At 39.1% G+C, this 26,824-nt stretch overlaps 1 protein-coding gene across 5 annotated transcripts in view; it reads left to right on the top strand.

The window, feature by feature from the left end:
- VPS13D (vacuolar protein sorting 13 homolog D) overlaps nucleotides 1–26,824 on the top strand; it is a 189,126-nt gene that overhangs the window by 158,537 nt on the left and 3,765 nt on the right. For all 5 annotated transcript variants that reach the window (XR_013348386.1, XM_077837552.1, XM_077837556.1 and 2 more), the window contains one exon: nucleotides 20,108–20,239. Coding sequence is in view for 4 of the 5 variants with exons in the window: in XM_077837552.1 (XP_077693678.1) it covers nucleotides 20,108–20,239 (132 nt within the window). In the remaining variant the exon portion in view is untranslated. The remainder of the gene's footprint in view (nucleotides 1–20,107; nucleotides 20,240–26,824) is intronic.

Here is a 26,824-nt window from a genome sequence, read left to right as displayed (position 1 = left end):
GAGTTTGATTCTTATGGCTGGTCATCCTTTTACAGTTTACCATAAGGATAAAGTGGTCCTACACCCTCACTCAAAATTACTTCCCAAATAATGACTAATTACCATATAATCAGATCAGATAATAAACTGCCAGTATTCTTTCCTAAACCACACTTCCATCATGGGGGATATAAGTTGCATAAATCAGATATTGAGAAGGCATGAATTTCTACCTAAGTAGGTTAAAATATACAGAAAATCACCCTAACATTTCATTGCCTATAGGGATAACCACAAGGGAAAGAGTATCACTACCCAACATCTGCGCAAGTTGATCAGGCTCTGTATTGAAGTGTAGTAAGTTAGTAAATATTCCTATAGCAATTGGACTTGGGGCTTATTCCATAAGGGCTAATATGACTTCTGTGGCATGCCTTAGACATATATCTCGATAGCTGAAATTTGTTGAGTTGCATCTTGAAGCTCAATACGTACTTTGACTAAGCAATCTTTAGACTTAGCTTCAAGATCTGATGCAAAGTCTGTAACACTCCCTGCCAATAGTGGGAAAGTGCAGAAACCACTCAAGAAATGAAGATTACTTACCAATAACTGGAGTTCTTTGAGATGATTCTCTGCACATTCCTACTACCCACCCACCTTCCTTGCTAGCTCAGAGAACTGTTGTCCAGCAAATTTCTGAGGCTTTGGTGGGAAGGACTGAGGTGGTTGACGCATCTCACATTCCATGCCCGGCTCTATGCCAGCTCTAACACAGCAACTGGAAGAGAGGCATATTACACTAAGTTTTACTTTTTTCACGCCAGCAGTGACAGGCTGGACATCGCACAGTTTTTTCTTTTTTCAGACAAACAGCTGTGGCGTGATTACTCAAAAGCTCAATCTGTGTCAGTCCTTACAGTAAAACAGCATTTGCTATGCCTGGTTGCAGAGAAAAAGCTTGACAAATGTAGTTTCTCTGATGTGTCTTTCTTCTGTAGAATACAGTAAACAGTAAAAAGATGATGAAGCTTGTAAAAATGCCAGTTGCTTCTATTTTATTTTATTGTGATGTCTGAAATTATGCAGCCCCATGTATAGATCCACTTCATGTCTAGAGAAGAAAAATGCAATTTTTAAAAAATGTATCATTCATACTGATATTGTCCCGTTCGCTGCTTGGATGCTAAACAAAGCCTAAATGATTCAGAGATGTACTAAAACCCATATAAGGTATCCATCCCCTTTGAAGGTGTGAATAAAGAATAAATTCGGACCACCCAGGAATTAGCAAAATCTAGATCACCCCATCTTTTTACGCATTTCTCTCATGCTGCCATTAATGTACGCCTAAGGGGGTGTTTACTAGATATTTGAATGCACTCTAAAGGGAATAGTTGTGAAAAGTCATAGTAACCATTACAGTTGATGGTGGCTTTGTGATTTCATTGGGAGTTTACTCTCATTCAGTGACTGATGTCAGTTTTAATCATGTGGAGAAAAAAGGGGGATTGTGTTTGTGCTTTGTGATGGACCTGAGGCTGCTCTGTGATCAGCTCTGTATGGTAATCTGGTTATTAGGGAGTTTACAGTATTAATATGTTGGTTTAGCTGTTTAATAGCAGGCTATTGGGGAGGAAAAAGGCAAAAAAAAATGACTTGAGAGAGCCCTTCTATCTGACACAACTTTAGGGGTGATGCAAGAGCGTTTTGCTTTGATGTACTGCCTCCAACCCCTTGTGGAACTCACCAAACTGGTTTTGGGCAATAAGGTCCAAGCTGGGGAAACTGAGGAGAACAAAAACCCCAACTCATTTTAAAGGTCAGTGCCTCAAGCAGTGGGGAGACAGTTCAGGGAAGCAGAATGACAGACGCCCAACTGGTGTGTCTAAAGTTTGGCTTTCCTATGCTTCATGAGATACATTTCTATATATAAAGGTAAGCCTTTAGGACATTCATGTAGTCTCTTTTTGTTCTTCTAAAACCCTTTTTCTCTTCTGTTATGCTCTGTTACGACTGGTTTAAGGCTGTCTGGGCAGTGTATTCACCACATGTCATAGACTTTCAAAGGGAAGAACTGCAGGAACAAACCCAGGAAGAACTGCTAGATAAGCATGGTCAGTAGACAGTGTACTTCAGTCGGGACCTCTTCTCAGAGGGAAATTCACATGATTCCACTCCAGGAACGGTAAAGGCACAAGTCCCAATCTGTGGTGTGTGTGCTCAGAGAGACCAGAGTGGGATTTAAGGGGCATCTAGAGCCCATAACTATAATTTGCTCCTATACATTTTTGAGGAGCATTAAGTACTCAGGGAAGCTTTGTTAGTCTGTAAGGTGCCACAAGTACTCCTTTTCTTTTTTAGGGAAGCTTTGGTAGCTCATGAAATAGCACTTGTATCTTTTCAATGGATATGACCTTGGATTCTTTGGTCTTCCAGCTTTGATTTCCCACTGATGTATTTGTGCAAACATTGGTGGAGACTTTCTTCTGAATAAGAATGTTGCAGGTTGTTTCCTCTTATCAAGTAGATAATTTTTCTTTAGTTATTTTCCTTCGCTGGCAACATACTGCAAATAGAATTCCATTGTTCATTGTCTCTTTACCTTTCTGGAGTGTAGAATTGGAAACGTATTGGTACCCACCTGAAAAACTAACCAGAATTTGAATCCTGTATGGCTTAGGAACTTGCTTTTTTGGAGGCCTCAGTTTTTAGGCCACATCCATTGTTGTTGGAATTTCACTTCTGTACTTGCTTATTGGCATTTTGATGCTTCTCATCTGCTTTGCTTTGTATGGAAAATATATTATTTGTTTTGAAAACGGAAATAGTGTAGTTCTTCTAGCTCCTTCCTTCAATGCAAGTTTGTTCCTTACGGTCTTGTTTTCTACTGCTTGTCTAATTTTACATAACAAGGCTTCCAGCACTTACCCTGGAAAGACTATTTCATTGTCTTATAGAACTCACCATTAGAAAGTTTAAAATGGCATTGAAGACGTAAACATTTATTTATGGAGAGGAGTTAAAAATTATGAGGGGAAATTCACACTGAAGCCAGATTTTTTTGTTTTTGTTTTGTTTAAAAAATTAGTTATAGTTCTACCAGTAAACCACCCATATGTCACCTCTGATCTCACCTCTTTGTATTGGTATATTTTAAAGAAGCTTTTTGTAGATGGCTCTTGTCAATCCAAGACTGCAACATGAAAGAAGGAGCGTACAAACCATTAGTGATGGGGTGCTATCACGACTACCACTTGTTTAAGTGTTGTAAAAGATATTTCAAGGGAGCCTTGAAATTCTTAGTACTATGTTCATTTTATAGTTTAGAACTAAGGTTGTTGAAGGTTTTCTTATCTTGACATTCGAGGGCAGGGAGGTCAGTCTTCAATACCTCATAACAAAAGGAGCAAGAGCAGTGGAATTTAGCACTAAAATCTTAGATCCTTTACCAGTCCTGGAAAAAAATAAGAAAGGAGAATGGTTGAATATAAATAGAAAAAATTAAAACTAAAAATACTGGAAGGGGTTTGTGAAGTTTGCAGTCATTCTCTATAATTCGGTTCCCCCCATTTATAGTGTAGTTGCAATTAGTTTTGAAAAGATTAATCACTACAATATATAATTCTTACTGGGATTGTCCCTGCAAAAGTAAAATGTTGATATCTCAAGAGAAGGTTTAATTTAAGGTATCATTGACTGGATGAAATGACATCAAACAAAACTCCTAAAATTCCCACGTTACACAAGAAGGTACCCAGGCCACTTCTGGGTTCTGAACAGGAACTAGATTAAACTTAATATCATTGTGTACAAGCACTGAATTGAAAAAGGTGTGTGGGGACATGAACTCACTTTGAACCCTCTTGTCTTAAGCAGGTGATCAGAGCATTATTGTTAGTGTCTATTGTAAGTGATATGCCTCTGGGTTCAAGCAGAGTTCAGCCAAGAGTCCCACATCATATTGAAACCTGCCCTTGAACGAAGGTTTGCTGGTAAAAGTTATGTGGCAAATGCCTTTAGGGGTCAGCATCTACAGTATGCAGGGGCAGTGCCATTTGTTACAAAAATGGGATTAAATAAATGACCGTTCAGTGACTGGAGCTGCCCTAGTTCTGTAGCTAAACTATCTGTGTTTGAATAAACAGCTTTTAGAGGCGGCAGCTTTGCTGAAAACGTTTATTAAAAATGGTTATATTTTCAACAAGCGTGACACTTAATTGTTCTTCTGACATGCAAGAATTGGAAATAGTTGAACAAGATTCATTGAGATATAGTAACCAACATTTTAATCCATTCATATTTGATACATTATTAGTAGTAATAGAATATAGGCCTGATACCGTCTATCAGAAAAAGTTAATCAATTACCTAAACAGTTTTGAAAAAGAGAGCCAACACATCCCTTATCAGTTTTTATGGAGTCCATTACCTCACCAACTAAACCCAGTTGTTATCGTGTGAATTCTTCATAATTAAAATTGTGTCACTTAAGATTACAAAATGAACTTTTAATAAAAAAAATTAAATGAACTTCCAAAGTAGAAATGGTATGCATAGTTAATTATCTCAACTACAGTTCAGATGCCAAATGTATATAGTAGAGTCCTATTTGTGTTTAATCTATATTGGGATCTGAGCTCATGGCTCTCAATATATTAACACAATAAACAGATTTTATATATAATATATACATTTAATATCACTATGCCAAACAAGTTCTCTTAATAAGAAGATGGAACTAATAATCAGGCCTGAGCAAAGTTACTGCTTTTCCTTGCAATTAATTTTTATGGTGAAATTAACAGAAATATTTCACAAATGTTACAAGGCTTTGACACATGGGTTTATTTCATCTGATGCACATTACATTCCTAAGTGACGGTCCTAGCAGAAGGAGAACCAAGTTTGTTCCCCAAAATGAAATCCACATATGGGCTGCCCAGTTCAGTATACTTTTGTGAACTGAATCCCCTTTTTATTTTATTCATGTAGATATGTATTGGTTAACCTAAAGTTACTGAATGGAATACAGTTACAAGAGAATAAAGAGAGATTTGCACAGTTCCAAAATCTTGCATATTTTGTCCTAATTTTTTATCAAATGTTTTTTAGACACTAGCAAGTCTTAGCAAAGTAATACCTTATGCACTGTGTGCATTTCTCTCCTGGTGTTTATCTAAACATTGCAATTCTTTTTTTATCCTTTTTTCCCACGGAAGTCCTTTAGCTTCCTGATGTATCTGTTATGGTGTATCTAAATAATAATCTTGTTACAAAAATATTTACAAAAGGATGTAGATTTAAGTAGTCCAAGGGGATACAAATAGTGAGGGAGAATTTGTCTCAGAAAGGTACTGTAGATAGTTTGGAATGGAAGCTCATACATTAACATTAGCAGAATAAATTGAAAAGTTGACAACGATCATGGAATAAAGTATTCACAATTTCCATTCACAAATTTACTTATTGCTCAGAATTAGGCTGAATAACTTAAAGCGTCTACACCCCAGGAATGAACAAAAGCTTTATTCAAAACAGACGTCTGTTGGAATGTACCAGGAAAAATCATCAGACTGCATTAAACCAGTCGGACTGGATCTCCAGTATTGAAAACATTGACTGCAGATCCAGTGGTTTTTATAACTTTTGGCCCCCTGTCTAGTATTTTCAGTTTATAAAAAGGATTGAAAAGATTAAACTAGTGTTTAATGCAACAGGAAAACAATTTTAAAAAGAAAAGCATAAAAGCGATCAACCACTTGCCAGTGCAGTGGCTTTATGATGTAATGTCCAGAAATATCTTCTTTCTGTGCCAAGGGGTTCAAGTCTGGTACAGTATGTCTAGGGTAACTTATTGAAGTTAGCTTTACGAATCTTGTACCAATAAAAGTTTCAAAAAAAATAGTAGAAAATATGTGAGTAGCTTTCAGATTTATTGTGTATAACATAACGATGTAGATTATAGACTCTGATCGAGATAGGTAATGTATGTGGGGGACACATAAGCCACTTTGAACTGTAACAGTCTCCGTAAGCCATAAAAAGGGATAATCAGATGTCTAATAGTTTTTAGTCCTTGTGTTTTTCTTTCTTTTACATTTTTGCTTCTGTGTGAGTATTTGGAGCTTACAGCCTCCACCTTTTTTTTTTTTTTCCATTTACTTACACTTGAATTATTTTGCTTGAGGTTAGTTGTGAGCATCTTAAAGGCTTCTCCATACCCTATACCTCACGTCCTTTTTCAGGGAGCGTCTTTTAACTCCAGCAATAATAAAGCTTTTACTTGAAAAAGCATCTGAGAGTATCCAGGCATGCTTTTCCTTTCTTTTTTGTTCTCCCCTGCTTGGTGACCAGAAGACCACTATAAATCTGTTGGAGCTCTGGAAATATTTAGCATATGGTAAAGCCAAGCCCCCTTATCCTCTTGTAATCAGTATAGTAAGCCACCATGTTTACTTTTTAGCCTTCATGTTCAGTGTATGTAGAAAGATTATAGCTATCGATTTAGATGCACTGTCCGTAGAACTTACTGGCATATGTTTTGAATAACCTGATTTTATTTTGTTGTGTTTTATTGTTGTTTTAGCTCTGCTATTTTCAACATGAAACTTGAAATTATACAAAAGGATATTTTTAAATTGACTTTAAGCACTGGGCAGAGATTTCGCTGGTAAGATTTGTAAAAATCAGAAAAGGTTTTAATGTTACGTTGGTTTGAAAGTTTTCCTGGTATTTCTGTAGCTGCACATAGCTCCGAAATGTTTTGGCCTAGAATTGCCCTGTGTGCATGTGTGTTTTTAATTGGACGTGGTGAAAGGAGGTGCGTCTTCACTTTGTTTTTCTTTGGGGGTGAATAGAAGGATGGCAGAATTGTGTTTATGTGTATAAAGAGCAGTGTTTAAGTCACTACTGCTACAATGGGTGTATATGGACTTCCATAATACAAACTGATCATCATCCAACTCCAGGCTTTGCTGTAGCAGCTCCTGGCCTGGGCCAGAGATTGTGGGCTAAGAACCCAAGGGCAATGTGATGGAGCAAGAGTCCAATATGATACATGGAGTGGGGAGCAGGACCAGGAAGGGACATGGAGTTTGGGAAGTGCAGGACTGGAGTATGTGAAAGGATGGCATGCAGCAGTGCTCCCTGGTCTCCGAATGAGACGGTAAGAGGAGGAAGCACATGTCAGGTGAGCAAGACAATGACAGGTCATGGAGTGGAATGAAAGCGTTGCTGGGGGTCCTGGGCACATGTATTGGAGCATGGACAGAGAGCGGGTCCAGGGAACTAGTATGTGGTGTAGTGGATGTATGCGCAGGGAATCAGAAGTGGAGTGTACCTGGGGGAGCGTGGAAGGAAGTACACAGTACTACGGAGCAGAAAGAGGACAGGGATGGGGTTAGGGAACATGCAAATGAGACTAGGAACCCTGTCTGCCAACGTATGTACAGCACCTAGCACAAAGGGACCCAGATCTCGCTTGGAAACTTTGCATTCTAACATAATATAAATAATAACAAAGGATTTTATGGCAGTGGATCCTTTAACTGAATCCTTTAACTGTTCATTTCCAGATATTGTACCAGCTAGGGGCAGTTTATATGTTTGTTTTTATGTAAAGAAAATGTATCATTTTTTTTGAGGTGTTCGCTGGAGTCCACTAAAACAATCTTTCAAGCTTAACTCTTGATAAACTCCTAGTTTTTTGTACTGATCATGCAAATAAGATGAATGGGGTAAATACAGCTGAACAGAGCCTGAGTTCCCCACACAAGGAAAACATTCCCAAGTAACTCCCCTTTGCCATGTGGCAATTTCATATTTATTGTATTATTTCACATGAATAAAGAGAGTAGGTGCCCTGTATTTGCCCGGCATGTGAATAGTATTGCAGATATTATTTCTGCAGAGATAGGCATAAAGATTGTCACATCAGGTTCTCTGGAGCTCTTCCATAGCTTTAAAACTGGTCATTTAAAAACTATTAAATGTGGTGTTGGCCAGATGACAGTGTTTGTACTACATAGGTTTCATGTTCACGTTTAAAAGAAAGAAATTAGAGCAGTGCGTTAAAGATCATTTTCATGCTAATTAGTATATTATGCTGAATTATTCAAATTCATCTGTGTGCAGTAATATAGCTTTGGTTAAAGTTAAGTGGCAGTTTGGCAAGATATTGTGCTAACTTACTGGTTAGTCTGTTTAGCAGTTACTAGAATGAGATTTTTCCTTTCGTCATTAACAGCAAGTTTCTATGTTCCGTACTAGTCCAGAGTCTGTATATGGGATCCCAGAGCCTGCTGGGATAGGGTTTTACACTTGTGCTGTCCTTTTGCCCTTCCATTGAACTCTTTTCATTTCAGTCATGAGCAAACAGTCAGTGCCTGAACTAACAACCCTGCAACCCTCCAAAGCACGCCTTGCTTACAGTACCAAACAAAGGGAGGCCCGCGTGGGCCGGCCCAAGCCAAGGAATGCAGCTTTGGGGTTCTGCTCCATAAATTTAACCAGCACGACAAAAAGGAGATAATATGAGCCTTCGTGATGATCTGAAAGGGGGAGTTTTGTGTCCCATTGATTGCGGTCTGGCCCATTGCCAGGCCCCGAGCCTGACCGACAGTTGAACCATATCGTTAAGGCGTGTAATACAGCTCAAGTCTTGTACGGCAGCCAATGAGTACATATCCAGAGGGCAAAAGTTTATAAAGAGTTGAGGCTGTCCTATTTAACCCTCTCACACTGCTTGTAATATATACTGCTGCCATTCAAAATAGTCATACTTCTATTAAAAATGTAAACCTTCAATTTTTTTCTTTACAGAAATAGGTGTCTGATCTCTAATATGCAGCAGATTTATTAAGTGATTTGAAAAAAAATAGTAAAACTGATCCTTCAAAAAAATTTCTAACCTACTCTCCTTTTTCAGTCGTTCTTTATCCAAAGTAACTTTGAGTGTTTTTGTTTAGGTTTTTCTAGGTTGCCGTACAGGCTATTTCGTACAGACAGCGCTATTTCTTACCCTGATCTAACCTCATCTAGTATAAGTGTTGGTATATTTTATAGGTAATTTTTCCACCTGATAGGGCTGTTAACTTGTAGAAGGCCCCTTATTGTATTGCATGAGCTACCAGTTGGTTTAAAGTGTTCCTTGCAACTGTAAATTTTAAAAGTCACAGCCAACGTATTTAACATCTTTGCCCTTTTCTGTTTGTGTATCTTAGAGTTTTGTATAGCACCCATTGCTGTATCATCTGTAGCAGATTCAAAAATATGTACACCAGGATCTGGAGAAAAATACCATTACAGCTTTCTCGAGGACATCCATTTTGTATGGCCTTTTAATTATATACAATTTAGTTTTTAGGCCCGTTAGTTAGCTTCCTTTCTCAACAGGTGCTGCTTGCCCAAAGTATGAAGCTGCACGACAAAATAGCTTTCTTATTTAATGTAATTGAGTGATCACACGGCAGTTGTCATTACAAAGTGGCAAGTCTTGATACGTGCTAATTTTTTAATGGTGAGCACCGTAGCAATGGTCATACTGCAGAAGACATTTCTCCATCTAGTGCCGCATCTCCCCTCTGAAGCAGTCAATTCTAGAAGCTTCAGGAGTCAGGCTCCCACATTGCACCTTACAGTGAAATAGTGTGCTATGGAGCGGTATTTCTCTGGCTTCAGGGTGTCAGCTTGTGCCCTGAAGCACAGGCCGTGTGATTTTTATCCTCGCTAAGGCAACTGCCGCACGTTTTATTCAAATACGTTCTAATCCTTTTTTTGACTGTTGGGAGTTAAAGGTAAAGCCTTGTGCTTGCATGCAGGAGAGCACCGAGCGATCTGACAGGAGTGACTCATCCTCTCAAGAATCGGGGCGCTGTGTGATTTGTTTTAAGCAATGTTTAAGAGTGAGACCACAGCTCTTTGCAATCAAAGGTGGGAGAGGAGTAGTTTTCTCAGGTAGCAGAAATCAGTGGTGGGTTTTGAATGAGGTCGTTGTCAAAGTCCATCTGACTTTTTTTAAATTGGGGTGAGTGAAAGAGTATTTTTCAGCATCTTAAAAAATATCCTAATGAAACAGCTACTGTGACATCAGCTATCCAGGCTGAAACTGGAAGCTAATAAAGGCAATAATATAATTTCCATTTATAACATTTTTTAAACTGTCAAGTCTGTTAAAAATGACATTGTTAGGCTAATACCATGGAACTAAATAGTCAAACAGGGCGTGTATGCATGTACAGGAATAGGGTATGAATTAAGTAGTTGCAAATGCATCCAGACAGGCGCACAGTTACCCAGTTTGCAAATGCAAGTTTTAGTTAGATTGTACAAATATCAGTTCTGGTGTGGGTGCCGCAGGTACCTCCATTCCTGTGAGCAGACCTGTTGCTTTCCTATTTTGAAAATTTGGCCCTCAGGAGCTGTCTTAAATTTATAAAGGCAAAATTTAAGTGCATTCACCTGACCCTTATTTGGTCTATTTTAATGATCAAAGTCAGGAGGCTTTACCTGGTGCCTGCATTAAAACACACAGGGCTCGTTTCTGATCTGATCTCAGATCAAAAATAAGTGGTGGAATGGCTACATCTTTGAGGAACTGGCAAGAGCAACCTCCATAATAAACAGTTGCTTCCCCAGGACACTACAGTCCTCCAAAAAGCATATTAAGTCAGATAAAGGTCTTCCTCATCTGAGCTAGTAGATTCCCCAAAGGAGGAGTGACTTGACTGTAAGTGGGAGATGTTAGTCCTAGGCACTGTTTACCTTGCATGTTTTTGCCTGAAACTAGCATATTGGGAGCATATTTCACAAGTGCGATGCATTCCATGCATTTGCTGGAATAAACAACACATATGAACCTCCTTCAGTGTGTAGTCAGTAGAGAGCTGTCCGGCTGCATGTGATTTTACACATTTTTTCAGTTCACTCAGATATTCTAATGCCAAATCCAACATTGGATTTTGTGTGCATTTGTAACACACTTTAAAGGCATCTGTGACCCTGAACTGGTGAATGAGTTACATTGTAGAGCTGTGACAACTCATCAGTTTGTTTGCAGGAGTTCATACAATCTCTTCTGTGCTCCTTGTTGGGGTTTGCACCCCCTGATGCCAAAATTGGACAGGAGGCAGCTGTAACTGACCTTTTAAACATTTAACACAAACTTCATCAGAACAGTCACATCCAGCCAGGAGCTTTAAATTAGAGTAGGACTGCGTGAAATTGGCCACAGTTGACAAGATTTTGATTCTTTCTCTCTGACTGAGTTTCTCTTCTCCAGACTCCCTCCAGTCCAGCTTCCACCCCTTGCACGTCACTGGAACCTCACTTGCCAAGGTCTTTAATGATCTTTTACTAGCTAAAAGCTCAGAACCTGTGCACCATCTTCAACCTAATTAACCAGTGAACCTCCTGTGATACCATCAACCATGCTCTTCTTGAAATCTTATCCTTCCTTGGCTTCCATGACTCTGCCCTCTCCCAGTTCTTCCTCTACCTCTCCAATCCCTTCTTCAGTATTATCCTTCAGAGGATCCTCTTCTAACTTTCTGGGAGGGTTCCACCGGGCTTTGTCCTTGGTCCCTTTCTCTTCTCCCTCTGCACCCCATTTCTGGGTAATCTCATTCACAGACACAAATTCAGTGCTCCTAATAAAGCCCAAGCCCTCCCCAATACCTCCTTTCTTATTCACTGTGGGTAACACCACCATCCTGCCTGTCACTCAGACCTGTAACCTGGGTGTTATCTTTAACTGGAACTTCTCTCTAGGCCCTCGCAGCCAGGCTATGTCTAAATTTTGCCAATTCTTGTCTAGATGATGAGTTAGTGCACAGCAAGCTGTGTTTGTGTGTGTGTGTGGGGGGGGGGGGTAAATCTACAGCGCTCCAGTGTGCCGCACATTGCCAGCCCATGTAGACCCTATTGCTGCACAGCAAAAGATCCTTATTGCATTTTGCATACTGCTGTTTCAAACCGCAGTCGGTCAGTGCGCACTAGGGAACTTTTGGTGCACAGCAGGAGAGTGTGTGTGGCATGTTGGGTCATAGTAGATTTACACCCCAGCTTGCCACATGCTAACTTGTCACTTAGGTGTGCCCTAAAATACAGCTTTTCTTATCCATCCACACAGCAAAACTCTTGTCCAAGCTCTCATCATCTCACATCTGAATTAAGCCTCAACAAACATTTTCACAAGTTGTTACTGCCTCTATAAAATAAATGTTTTTAGCAGCTAATAATTCTATAATAATAATTCTAGCCTCCTGTCAGTTTAGCACTTTTCAGGGTGCTTTATACATTTCATTTATTCAACACCCATCTGTGATGTAAGTAAGAAATTATCTCCATTTTATGAATCATGGAAATAAGAGACATGGAGGTAAAGTGACTTGCCCAAGGCTACAGATGGAGTTAGCGTCACAGCTTTCAGTCTTGTGCTCAGACCACTATGCAGTCTGTCTCTCTAGTCACAGCATATTTTAAGAGAAAAGTTGAAAGTCTTCTTCCTCTTATCCTCAGAGATTCTGCCTCATCTGTTTTTTAAACACAGTAAAACACCTTTAGAAAAAGTACTTAATATGTTATGTGCACAAAACTCTTTCCACAGTTAAGTAGATCAACAAATGTAGTATTCTCTTTCTTCAAAATACCAGCAGTGATTGAGTTGTTTCATGGACAGATTACCTGCCAAATTTCCTTTGTTTAAACGGATGTTGTTTCATAATTATTTAAAGGAAAAAAAGAATTGTTCCCAGGCTGAAACTTTGCATGCCAAGTTACAGCCTGGAACAGACTTCTTACAGATGAATTCTATACAAACGTGGAAAACAGGATTTACAATGGAAACGTTGACAGAGCTTTAACTGTACCAGCACCAGTAAGTTACTGTTTTAATAGGGTACGGTGACTAGGCTGTTAAATTGGAAAACTGAAGCACCTTTCTTAACACTGATATTGGTGACAGTTGCTTGCAGTTCTGTTTTGGCAGCAAGGAATATATCTGGCTGAGGACATTTATTACTGGTAGGAGCATTGAAGAACTTGATGGCCTCAAAGAGATTTGTTTTTAGGTGTTTGTCTCTGATTTATGTAGGAGTATTTGTCGAATGGAATGGAGCCAGGGTCTTGTTCTAAGTGTTCAGGGGAAGGGTGTGGTAATAGGGAGGACAGGTGGGGCTGAATAGGTTTGGTGATATGTCCATTCCTAACTTTCTGTAACTTCCAGAGCAGTTTATCTAGATGACTTTGTGGCTAACTGCCCCTGTGTGCTGGGTTTGGTGGTGTGCCATCCTCTTCTGACTGTGGATCCAATTCTGCATACAGCAGCATGTTCCAAGTCCAGAGTGTCTCAGATCATGTTCTGGGATTTGGATGGCTCCAAACTGCATTATGTACTATTGCATGCACAATTCCATTAAGGGCCTGGCAGGTAAGGCACAAGTAGAACCCAGCACAGAGGTATCTGGGCTTTAAGCCACTTTATGATGAAGAGAAAGAGAAAGTGTGTCTGGAAATCTGATTGGTAAGATTGAAAACAAGATAATCTGCCTCCTATCTTATCCCTTTCTGATATAAATTGGCAGAGGCAACCCCCCCAAAAACAGAAACAATCCTAGTGAATTTAATCTTCACCTTGTATACAAATATATAGTCCTTTTATGCAACCATATCTGTTTATCCATTTAACTGTTGAGCTAAGTGATTTTCACCTTAACGATATTAATGCATTCATTTGAGAATTGCAGTGAAGTCCTCTAGAAATGTGTAAAATTGATATGTCCTCCAAGAGGAACTGTCGTCTTGAAAATACTTGAAAAGATTTTTCTTCTTGCAAAGGACTTGATGCTTTAGCATCTTAAGTACTGTACACAGTGCTTAAATATGCAGAGTTGGTGTCATTGCAGACTCTAAGTCACAAATGTTATTAAGATCAGTGAAACTAGTAATCTGAGAACATTTGTTGGATCTCTTTAAATCCTTCAGATAAACTTAGTTCCTAGGTTGTTCACTGAAATCCTTTTTTAAAAAAAAAATACTATTGAACGGATCAGGATATTTTGGTATACCAAGGAAAAGATTATGATTTGTTGATTTAAAAATGTGTTTAACTGCTTTGAGTTTTTTAAATGGGACAATACGTGATAAGAATGGCGGCTTTCTTACCAGGAAGACAGTTTTAGAAAATCTCACAAGCTTTTGTTTCTTAGCAAGACCACAACTTATAATGCAGTGTTCTGTTTCCTTCTTATGATGGAAAGAGATGGAATTTGATTTTCTTACAAGTACTATGATACTTTGAATAACAACTCTTGATTGGGTGATGAGGAAATGGAAAGGTGCAATAGAAAAAACATGCAAAGACTAAATTCCACAGAGATTTTCTTTGCAGAGACTTCTCTGTTCATTTATTTTTGTTTGCCAAAATGATACTTTTCAGTCTGCCTTTTAAAGATTTATAATCCCAAACTAATTTGTATAAACCTCTTTAAATAATGTATTACAAATTTTGCCATCAAATATGTGTGTGCAACTTCTATTGACTTCAGTGAGTGTTGCACCTGTGTACCTGAGGGCGGAATTTGGCCATATATAATTTTAATAGTAAGTGTGCAGACAAACCTAGGGTATTACATGGGACAGAGGGCAAGAAAATATAATTTGTAGAAGTACTGAACAATTGATTATGATGGGTCTCATTTATTTTTGTTTTGCAACCCATTAGATATGCTGTAAAACAAGTTATGCTGTTCATCACCAAGTTCTTTAATAGCCCTCACCAGTGAGATATGTGAGTGCCTTGCTACAGCAACTGAGTCCTGATCTATTTGCTCACTAAACCTTTTTTAAAAAAACGTGAAGCCATTTTGGCTGACTCACAAAAAAAGCTGCAGATTGTAAAGCAAAAGACAACCAATGAACACAGCTACAATAAAGAAGCCTTACGGTTTTTAAACATGCGTATAACAAATTGAAATAAGAATCTCAAGTGTCATGCTTTGTCTGAACAGTGAAGCACTGTACTATGTGCCTCAACCTCCTGACACCATTCACAATCTCTTTGTGTCTCCATTGAGCAGCCCTCTTTCCTGCTGTGACTAGTAGACATAAGGGCATTTCTCTCTTGTATTGCCTTTGTGTGCTTATTAAAAAAGAATCAGCAAATCTGTTGAGTGCATGTTTAATGTATCACAGATGTGGGCACACCACTGTTCATTCTGCTTTATAGATTTTCAGTTTTTTATATTTCATCGTTGGTGCTTTTTATTTACAGAACGTAACTTGAGACAGCAGAACAAATTGTAGATTTAAAAAAAACCAACCCAAGTAGTGAGGAATGTTTTTAGCTGTCCAGACCAAGCAAACCAGTTTGCCCAGGGCTGATGGACTAAGACAGGCAACACAATTAGTGTTAATATTAGTGGCACTTAATTAAAAGGCAGCTGACCTTCTTATCACCAAGAGGGGAATTACCTTTTACCACCAGGTCGAACATCTTAGCACCAAAAAAGCAATGAGGAACAATAAATAAATCATCTTAGGAGACACACTATACTCCTAATTTCTTCCAGACTAACTCATAAATTGCCAAGAGTCTTTCAGAAACACATTGCAATGCCAAGCACTTTTCTTCTGTTTCTCTGACCTGCTCCTAGGCCAGACATTGGAAACCAGCACTCTCTGATGTCCTGATTTCTGAAGAATAGTTATGATTAGAAGGACTTCTCTCCACTTCCCACAGCATTCTCACATGCTACCTTTCAGATGCCTCCAGATTCTGTCCTGCAGAAGAGAAGCTGACAAAATATTGTAAAAATGACATGATTGAGTGTTACTGGAAGAATATTTTATATTGAAAATTATTGGATACTTTGTTGCTCATTCCAGGGCAGGTGGATTAATGATCCATTATTCATTTCACTTTCCTGAATACATAATGGAACAGTCTTTCATTGAAAAGTTAATTATTGACCTGTAGCTTAAGTTTAAACCTTTTGTTAAGAGTAAGCCAGTCACTCCTTAAATCTGTCACTACGTAATCATTTCTGAATCATTTGTCGCTACAGTATCTAGGTGCTGCAGAAAGATTTAAGAGCCAGTGAGGGCTGCCCAGAAACAATAATTTCTCTGTTGTTCTGCTCTATTAAATGTGGGATATTCAGACACCCTGCTTTTTCTTTGAGGAGTGTGTGTGACAGAGGTGGAACTAACAGCAAGATGGAAAGATAGTGAGGGTGGGACTCTGCTTCCTATTGTGGGAGTATGTTCTATAGCCTTCAAACATTTTGCATTTTCATTAAGAAAAACAAACTTTATTTAGTATTGTATTATAATTGTAGAAATTGGTGGTGATTTGCACATCTCACACAGACTTCATCCACAGATCTAGAAGTACTTAACAATTAAGCCAACTATACCCCTATGAAGTTTTATTATTCCTGTTCTACCTATAGGAAAACTGAGGGGCAAAAGTTATGTAACATGGTCAAGATCACAGAGTGAGCCAGTAGCAGAGATGGGAATAGAACCCAGGATTCCTAGTGTCCTGTTCTAACCACTAGACCACAGTTCTTCCCCTTTCACATTGTCTTAACTGTCCACATATATGACACTTTTGAAGTTCTCCACCAATTTACCCTCTCATACTAGGCTCTTTAAGTAATTCTTCAGTAAATTAAAATCTTTGTTTAAGCAGTTTAGGTTGTGAATTCAATATGATCATTTAATACTCAGGCTACTCCACCTCAGACAGATGCTATTGATGAAAAATTTGCTTCAAACATTTTATTTCACTTCTCTTTATTTATAGATATAGATTATAGATATGAAAATACATGTTCAGACCTGCAGTAGATATCTCATACCATGCAGCCCTAAATCCTCACAGACCATTTCTGATTTAAATATGCATATTAATGCCATTTTAATGGAGATCTATATGAACTGAAACTGGCAAAAAGGTTCTTTCTGGATAGGTTCAGGGTGAAGTAAAGGACATCACTCTGTCATATACTAGCTTTCAACTTCTAAATAGGGATGGTTGGAATAATTAGCCCTTATATAGTATTTACATCTTAAAAATGCTGTACAGTCAGTCCTCTGAAAGTTATGTAAGATAAGTATGTACAGGTAGAAGTATTGTGTGTTCTCAGATGGGGAAACTAAGGCACAGAAGAGTGTACAGTGTGCTTTGTCCAAGATCACACAGTGAGTTTGTGGCAGAGCCAAGATTAGATCTTAGGTGTTGTCTCCTAGTTCCCTACTCAGTCCACTTGATGATACTGCTTCTTAGTTTTTTATCTAGAGAAGTGATTCTTCATTCGCCAAAATCAAAAGCTGTGTGACAACAGGGCAGGAGAGACTGAAAATCAAATGTTGCTGGTAGAGGGTTTGTCTACACTAGAAACACTGCAGCAGTTCAGTGCAGACGCTTCGGCCTGGTCTACACTAAAAAGTTAGGTCGACCTAGCTACATCACTCAGGGGTGTGAAAAATCCACTCCCCTGAGCAGTGTAGTTAAACTGACCTACCCCTCCAACATAGACAGTGCTAGGTGACGGAAGAATTCTCCTGTCAACCTAGCAACCAAACCCTCAGGAAGGTAGATTACCTTCACTAACAGAAGAACTCTTCCCATCAATGATGGTCATGTCTCTACACTGAAGTGCTACAACTATAACGTTTCAAGTGTAGACAAGCCCTTACTACAGCGATGGAAGGAATTCTTCTGCCACTTTAGTAAATCCACCTCCCCGAGAGGCAGCAGTGAGGTCAAAGAAAGAATTTCTTCTGTCTACCTAGTGCTGTCTGCTTAGTACTGTCTGGCTTAGGTTGGCTTAACTACTTCTTTTAGGATTGTGGATTCTTTTCTTGATCTGAATTTTTGCAATTGTAAGTCTCTGGAAGGATGAGAGAGGCTGTACAGACTTGGGAAGCAGATAAAATAAGAAGACAATAACCAATTTGTACCCATTTTGTAATCGCTAATCTTCTCTTTCATATTCAACAATTCATTTTGTTTTGTAAAGTTGTGAAAACCTGCCTATAAGTGTGTGGGTACAGGGTGGTAGAGCTGGGCCTTTAAAGATGTCGAGAACATGGTGCATGGAGAGAAGGAAAATTCACACAAGTAAGGTCCACACGTAAAATGTTCTGAGAAGCTGATGGATATGTCGTGATTTCTGCTTAAACCTTTTATTTATTTAAGTTCTTTGGTTACAAACTAGCCTCCTTCACAGTATATTCCAGCTGCCTGGAAATAGGAGCATGCAAGAATTTTGATAAATGGATTAAAGTGCTGTCTAGTTTTACTTCTAAGTACCTGTCCCTTACGAAATGCTGTTTTATTACTTTACACCTTTTGTAATTCATCCCTGCACCCACCTCCAACACCAGCAAGAGGGGGAATATTTTATCTTTTTTTCTGCAGTGCAAGAAAGACCACTGATGGGCACTAGTTAGCTACAGGTTTCTAAACCACATACAACACAGCAGTTCCTAGGTAAATTAGATACAGCAATGTTTTTAGACAGCTACTAATAACAAAACTGTGGGAATGTCAGCTAGCTGTAGAGGCAACACTGGAAATTTTTAAGGATGACAGTTGGGGCTACATTATACATTTGAGACATTTCAGGTTGCCATTTTGTATGCTCCTTCCGATGTTTGAATAGTACATCTATCCTCTCTTTACCAGCACTTATTATTCCACCATTGCAGGTGCAGACTTAAAAGAATAGCTCAGAGGTAAAAATAAACAAACACAGCTTTCTACACCAGTCCATGGCATTTATGACAGTAGCCTGTTCTCTGCATTCCAAGGGACTGGGAAAGGGAGGTTTCCATTTCTTACTTCCACTGAGCCAGCTGAACGATACCGTGCCACGGAGGCTACAAGAAAATAAAGCACTGGAAGCAGCAATAGTCAAAGTGCTTAAAGTGAATTTAGTCACAATAAGTGACTCAATAAATAGACAGTTACGGCAAATAAAGCCGTGAATCAAGTCAAAGGCAGCACATGAGGGACATATAGAAGATGACTTTTACTAGTAGCTGTAGCCAAGAAGAGTAGAGGCAGTAAAAATATAGTTTGCCATGATTAGAGTTAGTAGGCAGGGATGCCAAAAACCCAGAGGAAAGCAGAGTTTAAAAGTGTGTCTGTGTGTGTGTATGGGGATAGGGTTGATGAAAAGGAAAAGCACTAAAGAAGTAACAAGACTCCAGAGAAAACATCTGCAACAAGCAAAACTTAGCGGGCAAGTACTCTTGTGTGCTGTTGCCAAGCAGCTTAAAAAGTAAACTAATTGTTGTGGGATTTTCCCCCTCGTCAGATCAAAAGGACAACAGCCATTCATTCCACAGTGTCTGTAGAGAACATTAAGCGGGGAAGTAGGGTTCAATAATCAAAAATTCTGGGTTCGGCTGTCAGTAGCCTCTTGAAAAATTAATAGCACTCGCTTGAAAGAGAGCTCTGAACAGCAGGCAGCAGTCTCCAAGTGGTGGGATTGGGAAGAGGCAAAGAAAGAAGCAGGGGTAGGTATTCTGCAGCACAATTCTCCGCATGGTGATGGTGTCCAAAGGTTTAAAAGCATCCAGGATTTTTTTAAGTAAAGATTCACTATAGTACTGATGCAGATACCAGTGGGTCGAGCGTGAACATGTGCAGCGTACTTGTGGGTGTCTGTTACTTTTCAACCTATTGCCATCTTGTCCATCGACATGCAAGCTTCTACAACAAATGCAATAACTATATAGATACATCACACATGGATTCCTGTTTCTGGAAAAAAGGGTAAAAACCTTTATGTAGTAATACATATTTTTATTAAAAATTTGCAGGCCGTTGTGCTTCACAGTGCTTTTCCACATCAATTTCACCTGCTTTCTTTTCAATTTCAGACCAGATTTCAATGGAAAATTGCAAAAAAGAAGCATAGAGATCTGTATCTACTAGAGAGACGCCCAGATAAAATAATATTGTATTTATACAAAGCAGATACCAACAGAGATCTAAAAACTTAATGGCTTTTTCATGCCAAACCTTGCTTATAATATGACTTCTTATATGGAGTAAAGTTTCCAAGGGAAACTTAAGTCACATTAAATCAGTTAATGTGTGTTTTGTATGTAGGACGCAGGCCGAGAGAGTGAGAAAGCCACGCTGTTGTAGAGGCCCTCAAGGACTATTGCCCCGGTATTCAGAAAGCCAGGCAGAAGGACAGGAGCAGCTATTCAAGCTGACAGACAACATCCAAGATGAGTTGTAAGTACTAACCCAGCAACTGCTGTGTTATAATATAATCATTATATGAAAATACACTGTGTCTTTGTAATAGCCACTAAAAGCTTTTTTTATCCACGTCACCTATTTCTCTTGTTTTTGATTTCCTGAAGGATATTTTTGGTGCTTGAGAACTTCCATCATCCCTTCCCTTCCAAGTGTGTTCACATGGTTTATAAATATCGTTTGATGTAGCCTCACAAAACCCTAATAAGTTAACTCATTGTCATTATCTCGGTTTCACAGATAAGGAAAATTGAGGCAATAAGATATTAAGTAATTAGTCCAAGGTGAGTGTCTCAGTTTATGACAGACTCAAGATTAGAACCCATATCTCTTGATGTCAAGTCCTTTCCCCAATTACATGGCCAGGCTCTTCCCCCCCCCCCCCCCCCATTTCTGAAGAAGGAATTTGAGCAGTTAGGTTTCTAAATGGTGTAGCAGTCTTGTTTAACTGCATGTTATCAGTCTCATTACTCTCATTTTGCTTTGAAAGAATAGAACAGTAACATTTTCCAAGAAGGTGAGGTTCTAGAGAAATTATATCATTTGACATCTGGCCTTGTGCCTCAGTGTATCTAATTTGGTGGTACCATGACCTTCCCTGCCCTATCAATTTTTGCATTCTCCCTACTACTATTCAAGTTGGGGGTCTAAGAGATTTGACAGCTGCTCTCCAGGAGCTGTGTGCGCACCAGGGTTTTCTTGTTGGCTGTGCACTAGAGATCACTGTGTGTCTCGTGGCAAGTTCTGTTGTTGCAGTGGCTCTGAAACACACACACTCCGTGGACAGATTTTCCACTGCCAGGGGCCATAATCTGGCTTCTGCTGGGAGAAAACTGGGAAAAATTTGAGCCCTGAGAGTTAAATTTTTTTTATAGAGATTTTCCAAATAAGACTTTTATGAGTGAGGGAAGGGGGGGTGTGTGTGCGCTACTAAATGAGTAAGTACATCAGTGAAATTATCAAAAATGTCTAACACAATTTCAGCTATTGTATTGCTCATTCACTGTGACTTTCACCAACAGGAATATCACTCAACAAGAAAACGGTATCTCTTGTCATGGAAAACCAGTACAAAATTGTGCCTCTGACTTTTATCCTAGTATTGTAATTAAAACCAGATTTAAAGACCTGATTATTTGCATATTTTCCTTCAAAGTTTAATCCATAAAAGGGGGACGTGGGTATAATACCTTGCTCTACTGTTCTAACTAAATGTTTCCACATTTTTTTCCAGTTAGGCTCACTGTTTCACTTCTGGAAAATATTGTGTAATTACTTCCTGATGTAGTTAAAGCCCCACAAATTCTCCAGAGATCTGGTTGCTTCTACTTTGTTCTACTGGATTGTGTTTCATTTAATTTTTCATTTTCTTTTATTAATTTGATTTTTTAAATCACAGAAATGTAGGAATATAGAAAAAAACAAAAGTAATATCTTAGTTTTCAGCTCTTCTGTTGAAACTTTAAGCACAAGAGGAGAGGATGTATGTTGTTGACAAAAGAAAACGCATGATGATGTGTGACTCAAACTTGGAACAAAATGTAAGGTTTAACTACAAATTTGCTAAAATATCAGTGCTTCACCAGGAAATCACTGCCCTTGGTTTCCATACCTCCGTTCCTCAAAATACATCCCTGACACCTTGAAGGAAAATTGATTAAGATTAAATCTGGCCTGTTGTAGAAAGCATAATAGAAATTAATCATCCAGTTTTCTGAAGTGCTGGGCCTGAGAACCTCAATGAACTCAAGGGAGCTCCATATGCTGAGCACATCTGAAGATCGGGGCTTAAATATTCAGTGAACTACAGCAAGAAAAAATAATTTCCTTTTATTGTCTGTTGGCAAGACTATTGTCTAAACTAAAGCAATTTGGTGGGATTTTTTCCCCTCTTTAAAATAATTTGATTTATGGAATGTAACTGTAATTGATCAAGAGAAACTGATAAAATGAAAGGTTTCAGAGTAGCAGTCGTGTTAGTCTGTATCCGCAAAAAGAAGAGGAGTACTTGTGGCACCTTAAAGACTAACAAATTTATTTGAGCATAAGCTTTCGTGAGCTACAGCTCACTTCATCGGATGCATACAGTGGATAATCAATTCAGTAGAGATAATCAAGGTGGGCCATTTCCAGCAGTTGACAAGAACGTCTGAGGAACAGTGGGGGGAGGGGGGCGAATAAACATGGGGCAATAGTTTTACTTTGTGTAATGACTCCCAGTCTTTATTCAAGCCTAAGTTAATTGTAGCCAGTTAGCAAATCACTACAAAAGGTTCCCCCTTCCTCCCCCCCCCCCCCCCCCCCCCCCCTCTTCTGCTGGTAATAGCTCACCTTACCTGATCTCTCTCATTACAGTGTGTATGGTAACACCCATTGTTTCATGTTCTCTGTGTATATATCTCCCCACTGTATTTTCCACTGAATGCATCCGATGAAGTGAGCTGTAGCTCACCAAAGCTTATGCTCAAATAAATTTGTTAGTCTCTAAGGTGCCACAAGTCCTTTTCTTTTTGCGGATACAGACTAACACGGCTGCTACTCTGAAACCAGTGATATAATAGTTTCTCATAGGGTGGGCCACATTTTAATAGAGGTTGTCTCATGTTTATCTCCCCATGCCTTAGCAATTACACAGACCACCTCCTTTCCCATCTGAAATTTCATAACTTCTCTGTGGCAATTTCTTACGTAGAATAATAATACTACGAATTTGTCTGTCTATTAACTTCTTTTAATGCAGTTTAGCAGCTGGGAACAAGGAAAACCAGAACCATTTGGCTAGTAAATTCTCTGTGGACCATCATTGGTCTATGAACCACAGTTTGGAAACTTCTGACTGAAGCCAGAGCACCTGACTGTGCCTCAGTTTACCTGTCTTTAAAATGGGTATAAAACATAGTACCTGTTTTGTCACAGTACTGTGTTGTGAGGAGAAATCAGTGTTCTGCCAGTCTCTAATATCTGTTTAAGTCTCTAGTATCAACTTAAAATTAAAATTCCCATCACACTCCTCAGAAAATGATGAGACAACTCTACTGTCTTAGCTGTGTTGTCCTCTTAAAAAACGAGATATGTAAATGTTTAACCATCTAAGGCTGTGAGAGCTACTGCTGTTGAACAGTATAGTACCGTGGTGGGCACCCTGCGGCCCACAGGCCACACGCGGCCTGTCAGGGTAATCCACTGGTGGGCCGCGAGACAGTTAGTTTACATTGATCGTCCACAGGCACCCACCACTCGTATCGTAGTATAGCAGATAAATTAAAGTTGGGATTGTTAACTAGAAATAGTAAGTCAAACAAGCATCTGAGAAGTATGTTATCAGTTGGGCCCTGGGAACAGCAACTTATAAACTGACGCATAAACTGTTTATTTTATTTCATAACTGAATTGAGAGGCACTAGATCAGGGGAGACGGTTGTGTTTTTTAAAAAAAAGAAGTTCGTCAAGCACAGAGTGTTAAGAATAGAATGGCCAATGCATATATTACATAGTACTAAAGCAAGATGGATTTAATTTGATAACCTTTATTTTAATCAGACTAGTTTCAAAGGCCTTTACCTGTCTTCTAAATGGCACACCTGTAGTCCAAACAGTAGAATAGATACATATGATAACTAATGCAGTTAGTGTTTGAAACATTAAGAGCATAAAAAATCATTAACAAAAACAAACAAACCTTAAAGACAAGGTGTGGTGAGACTTCTCCTTAATTGTGCCATCTGGGTTTACAATGACAAGAGGCTTTATGAATTATCATGATTAAGTGAGACAAAGGCATGAGGGGAAAAGACAAAGAGTTAAGTGTACAATACAGAAGAACCCTCCTGGAGTAAGCTAGTAATAAAAAGAATTCGTTGAAGATTATTGGCATGATTCTTTTAATCAAAAACCGATGGTATTATTATTTGTGTTACCATAGCAGCTAGGAGCCCTAGTCATTTTATTGAGGGGTGAGGAGAAATCTGATTAACTGACCCTGCTGGATGTTTTGGTATTAAAATCCTATTTGAGAACCAGTGGTTCAGTCAGATGTAGATTGGTATATTGCACAAAATGCTTCTCAAATGGTCGAGCTGATGAAAGTTTCACAGCCAACAACTAAAGCTGATTAGTAACTGGATTTTCTGTTTCATGAAAGATTTTGAAATGTTTTGCACTTTGTAGTAGGAAAAAAAATTTATCAGAATTTTTCCCAGAACAGCTGCCTGATTCCCTGGACACCAGGAGGGCATCACTGGGGAGCCAGACAGGCTGGGAATCCTCCACCTCGGTCCCTGGCTGTCTGTGGCAGCCTGCCAGATGAGCGGCCAGGGAGCCAGAGTTTGCCCAGCAGACTATCCCAGAGTCAGGGACCATGGAAGCCCTGGGAGCTCGGGCTGCCAGCGAGCTTGGGTGCCAGGGACTCCCAGGCTCTTGGCTCCCTATCAGTCCATGTTGACAAGGAGCTGGGAATTCTGGCTCCCTAGTAGGCTGCTGAGGAACCAGCAACCAGGTTTCAAAACCTGAGTAGCAGGCAGGGTTCCATGAGAAATCTGCCTGGTTTCTGCTGGAATGTCATCAAAATCGACATGTTCCTGCGGAACGTTTCAATTCCGATGAATTGGCATTTTCCATACAAAAATTTCCACCCAGTTCTACCAATAACATTTATCAGACATTCAGGAACTCCTTCTACTGGCTGTGACCTACAACCCCTTTTGGTATTTCTCGCCTTACACTGAAGTCTGTGAAAGAAGAACTTCCAAGAACATGTAACTGTGACTTTCTCTGCATCTTCCTGCCGCTGCACATAATGGCAAGAGCTGCTTATTTGCTGGATCCTGTCCTGCAACGCTCCTTATGATCTGTGTCCCACTTTCCACTGCCATTAACAATGAACAAGACCTCTTAGCCTAGCCAAGCAACCTCCCAGCAGTGGGCTGCAATGAAAAGTGCCCAGTAAACAACTGCAGTTTTCACTTTTTAGTTTTAATATTGTGGATCTGTAATATGCCCTGCAAGTTGTCAGCTCAGAGGCAAATGCTTTCAACGATTCTCTCTTTATTTCTGTATTGGTGTAAAGGAGAAAGATAGGGGAGAGGGATTATGAAACAGTTAGGCAGACTTGCTGTATAAGCTATTACCAGCAGGAGAGTAGGGTGGGGGGAGAGAAAACCTTTTGTAGTGATAAACACCCATTTTTTCATGATTTGTGTGTATAAAAACATCTTCTGTATTTTCCACAGTATGCATCCGATGAAGTGAGCTGTAGCTCACGAAAGCTTATGCTCAAATAAATTGGTTAGTCTCTAAGGTGCCACAAGTACTCCTTTTCTTTTTGCGAATATAGACTAACATGGCTGTTACTCTGAGACCAGCTTAGAAAACAGCATGTGGTTGTCGCATGTTGGCACACAGTTCGGATCTGCAGAAACACTGACTGCAGAGAACACTTAGTTGGTAAGGAAAATAGGACAGGTAACACAAAGTTGTCCGTTTCATTTGGATAGCAACTCTGAAAAATTTCAATAGACCTCTCAAGCTGTGACCATTTGGAAGAGGGAGATTTAAAAATAACATAGTGAGAATGTTAATTGTTGCTATGCAAAATAATTTTCAAACTGCCTAATAATTGATCTAAAGGAGTAGAATCTCCTTCCTGCAGGCGTGTTTCATACACTAGTGAATTACTGACAGTGCAGGAATAACACTAATAATTCCATTTAGCACACTCATAGTGTGAATAGAGAAACGAAATACATATTTAAATTTGTAAAATATGCCATTAGTGTTCAGGCTTGTATGGTGACTCAAAATGTTGTGTATATATAAAATATTTCACCTTTGAATTCTCTTTGTTTTTACATTGATCTTTTTCAGATGGTATAATTCTCTAAATCTCCTTAATTCACCCTATACTCCCTCCCATATTCATCACTCAAACTAACTAATCTCCCTGGGAAACCCTCCTGCTTGCTGCTTAACCTTTCACCCCCAATGTTAAACAGCTAATTTCTCTTCTCTAGCTACTGGTCAGGCAGCAGGTTAACATTGTTTTTGTTTGTTTGTTTGTTTGTTTGTTTTAAAGAAAAAAAAGTGAAGCATTGTAGTTTGTAATGTATCATGAGAGACATCAGAGTAGATTTACAAACAATTTCAATTTAAAGAATGAATGCATCCGATGAAGTGAGCTGTAGCTCATAAAAGCTAATGCTCAAATAAATTTGTTAGTCTCTAAGGTGCCACAAGTCCTCCTTTTCTTTTTACGGATACAGACTAACACGGCTGCTACTCTGAAATTTAAAGAATGTGTCAGCAATAAAATTGGCTTTAAATAAACAAACAAAAACACCTCGACTACGTCTCTGTGCTGGGGAAATTTCTTGTGTGGTTTGAAAGGAAGAGTAGTGACTCAGTCAAACTCCCCACTGAACAATATTTATTACTAGAATGCTCCCAGCCACCTATGTCATGGGGTGATTGCATCTCGACCTTTTCCTCTCTTCTCTTATTCCTCTCCTACTGACATAAATATAAAAAAAATCATACCCCTAACCAACAAAGTGATGGCAATAAAAC

Source organism: Eretmochelys imbricata, chromosome 18, assembly GCF_965152235.1.
Source record: "Eretmochelys imbricata isolate rEreImb1 chromosome 18, rEreImb1.hap1, whole genome shotgun sequence".
NCBI lineage: Eukaryota > Metazoa > Chordata > Testudines > Cheloniidae > Eretmochelys > Eretmochelys imbricata.
This window is presented reverse-complemented; position numbering and strand designations above follow the sequence as displayed.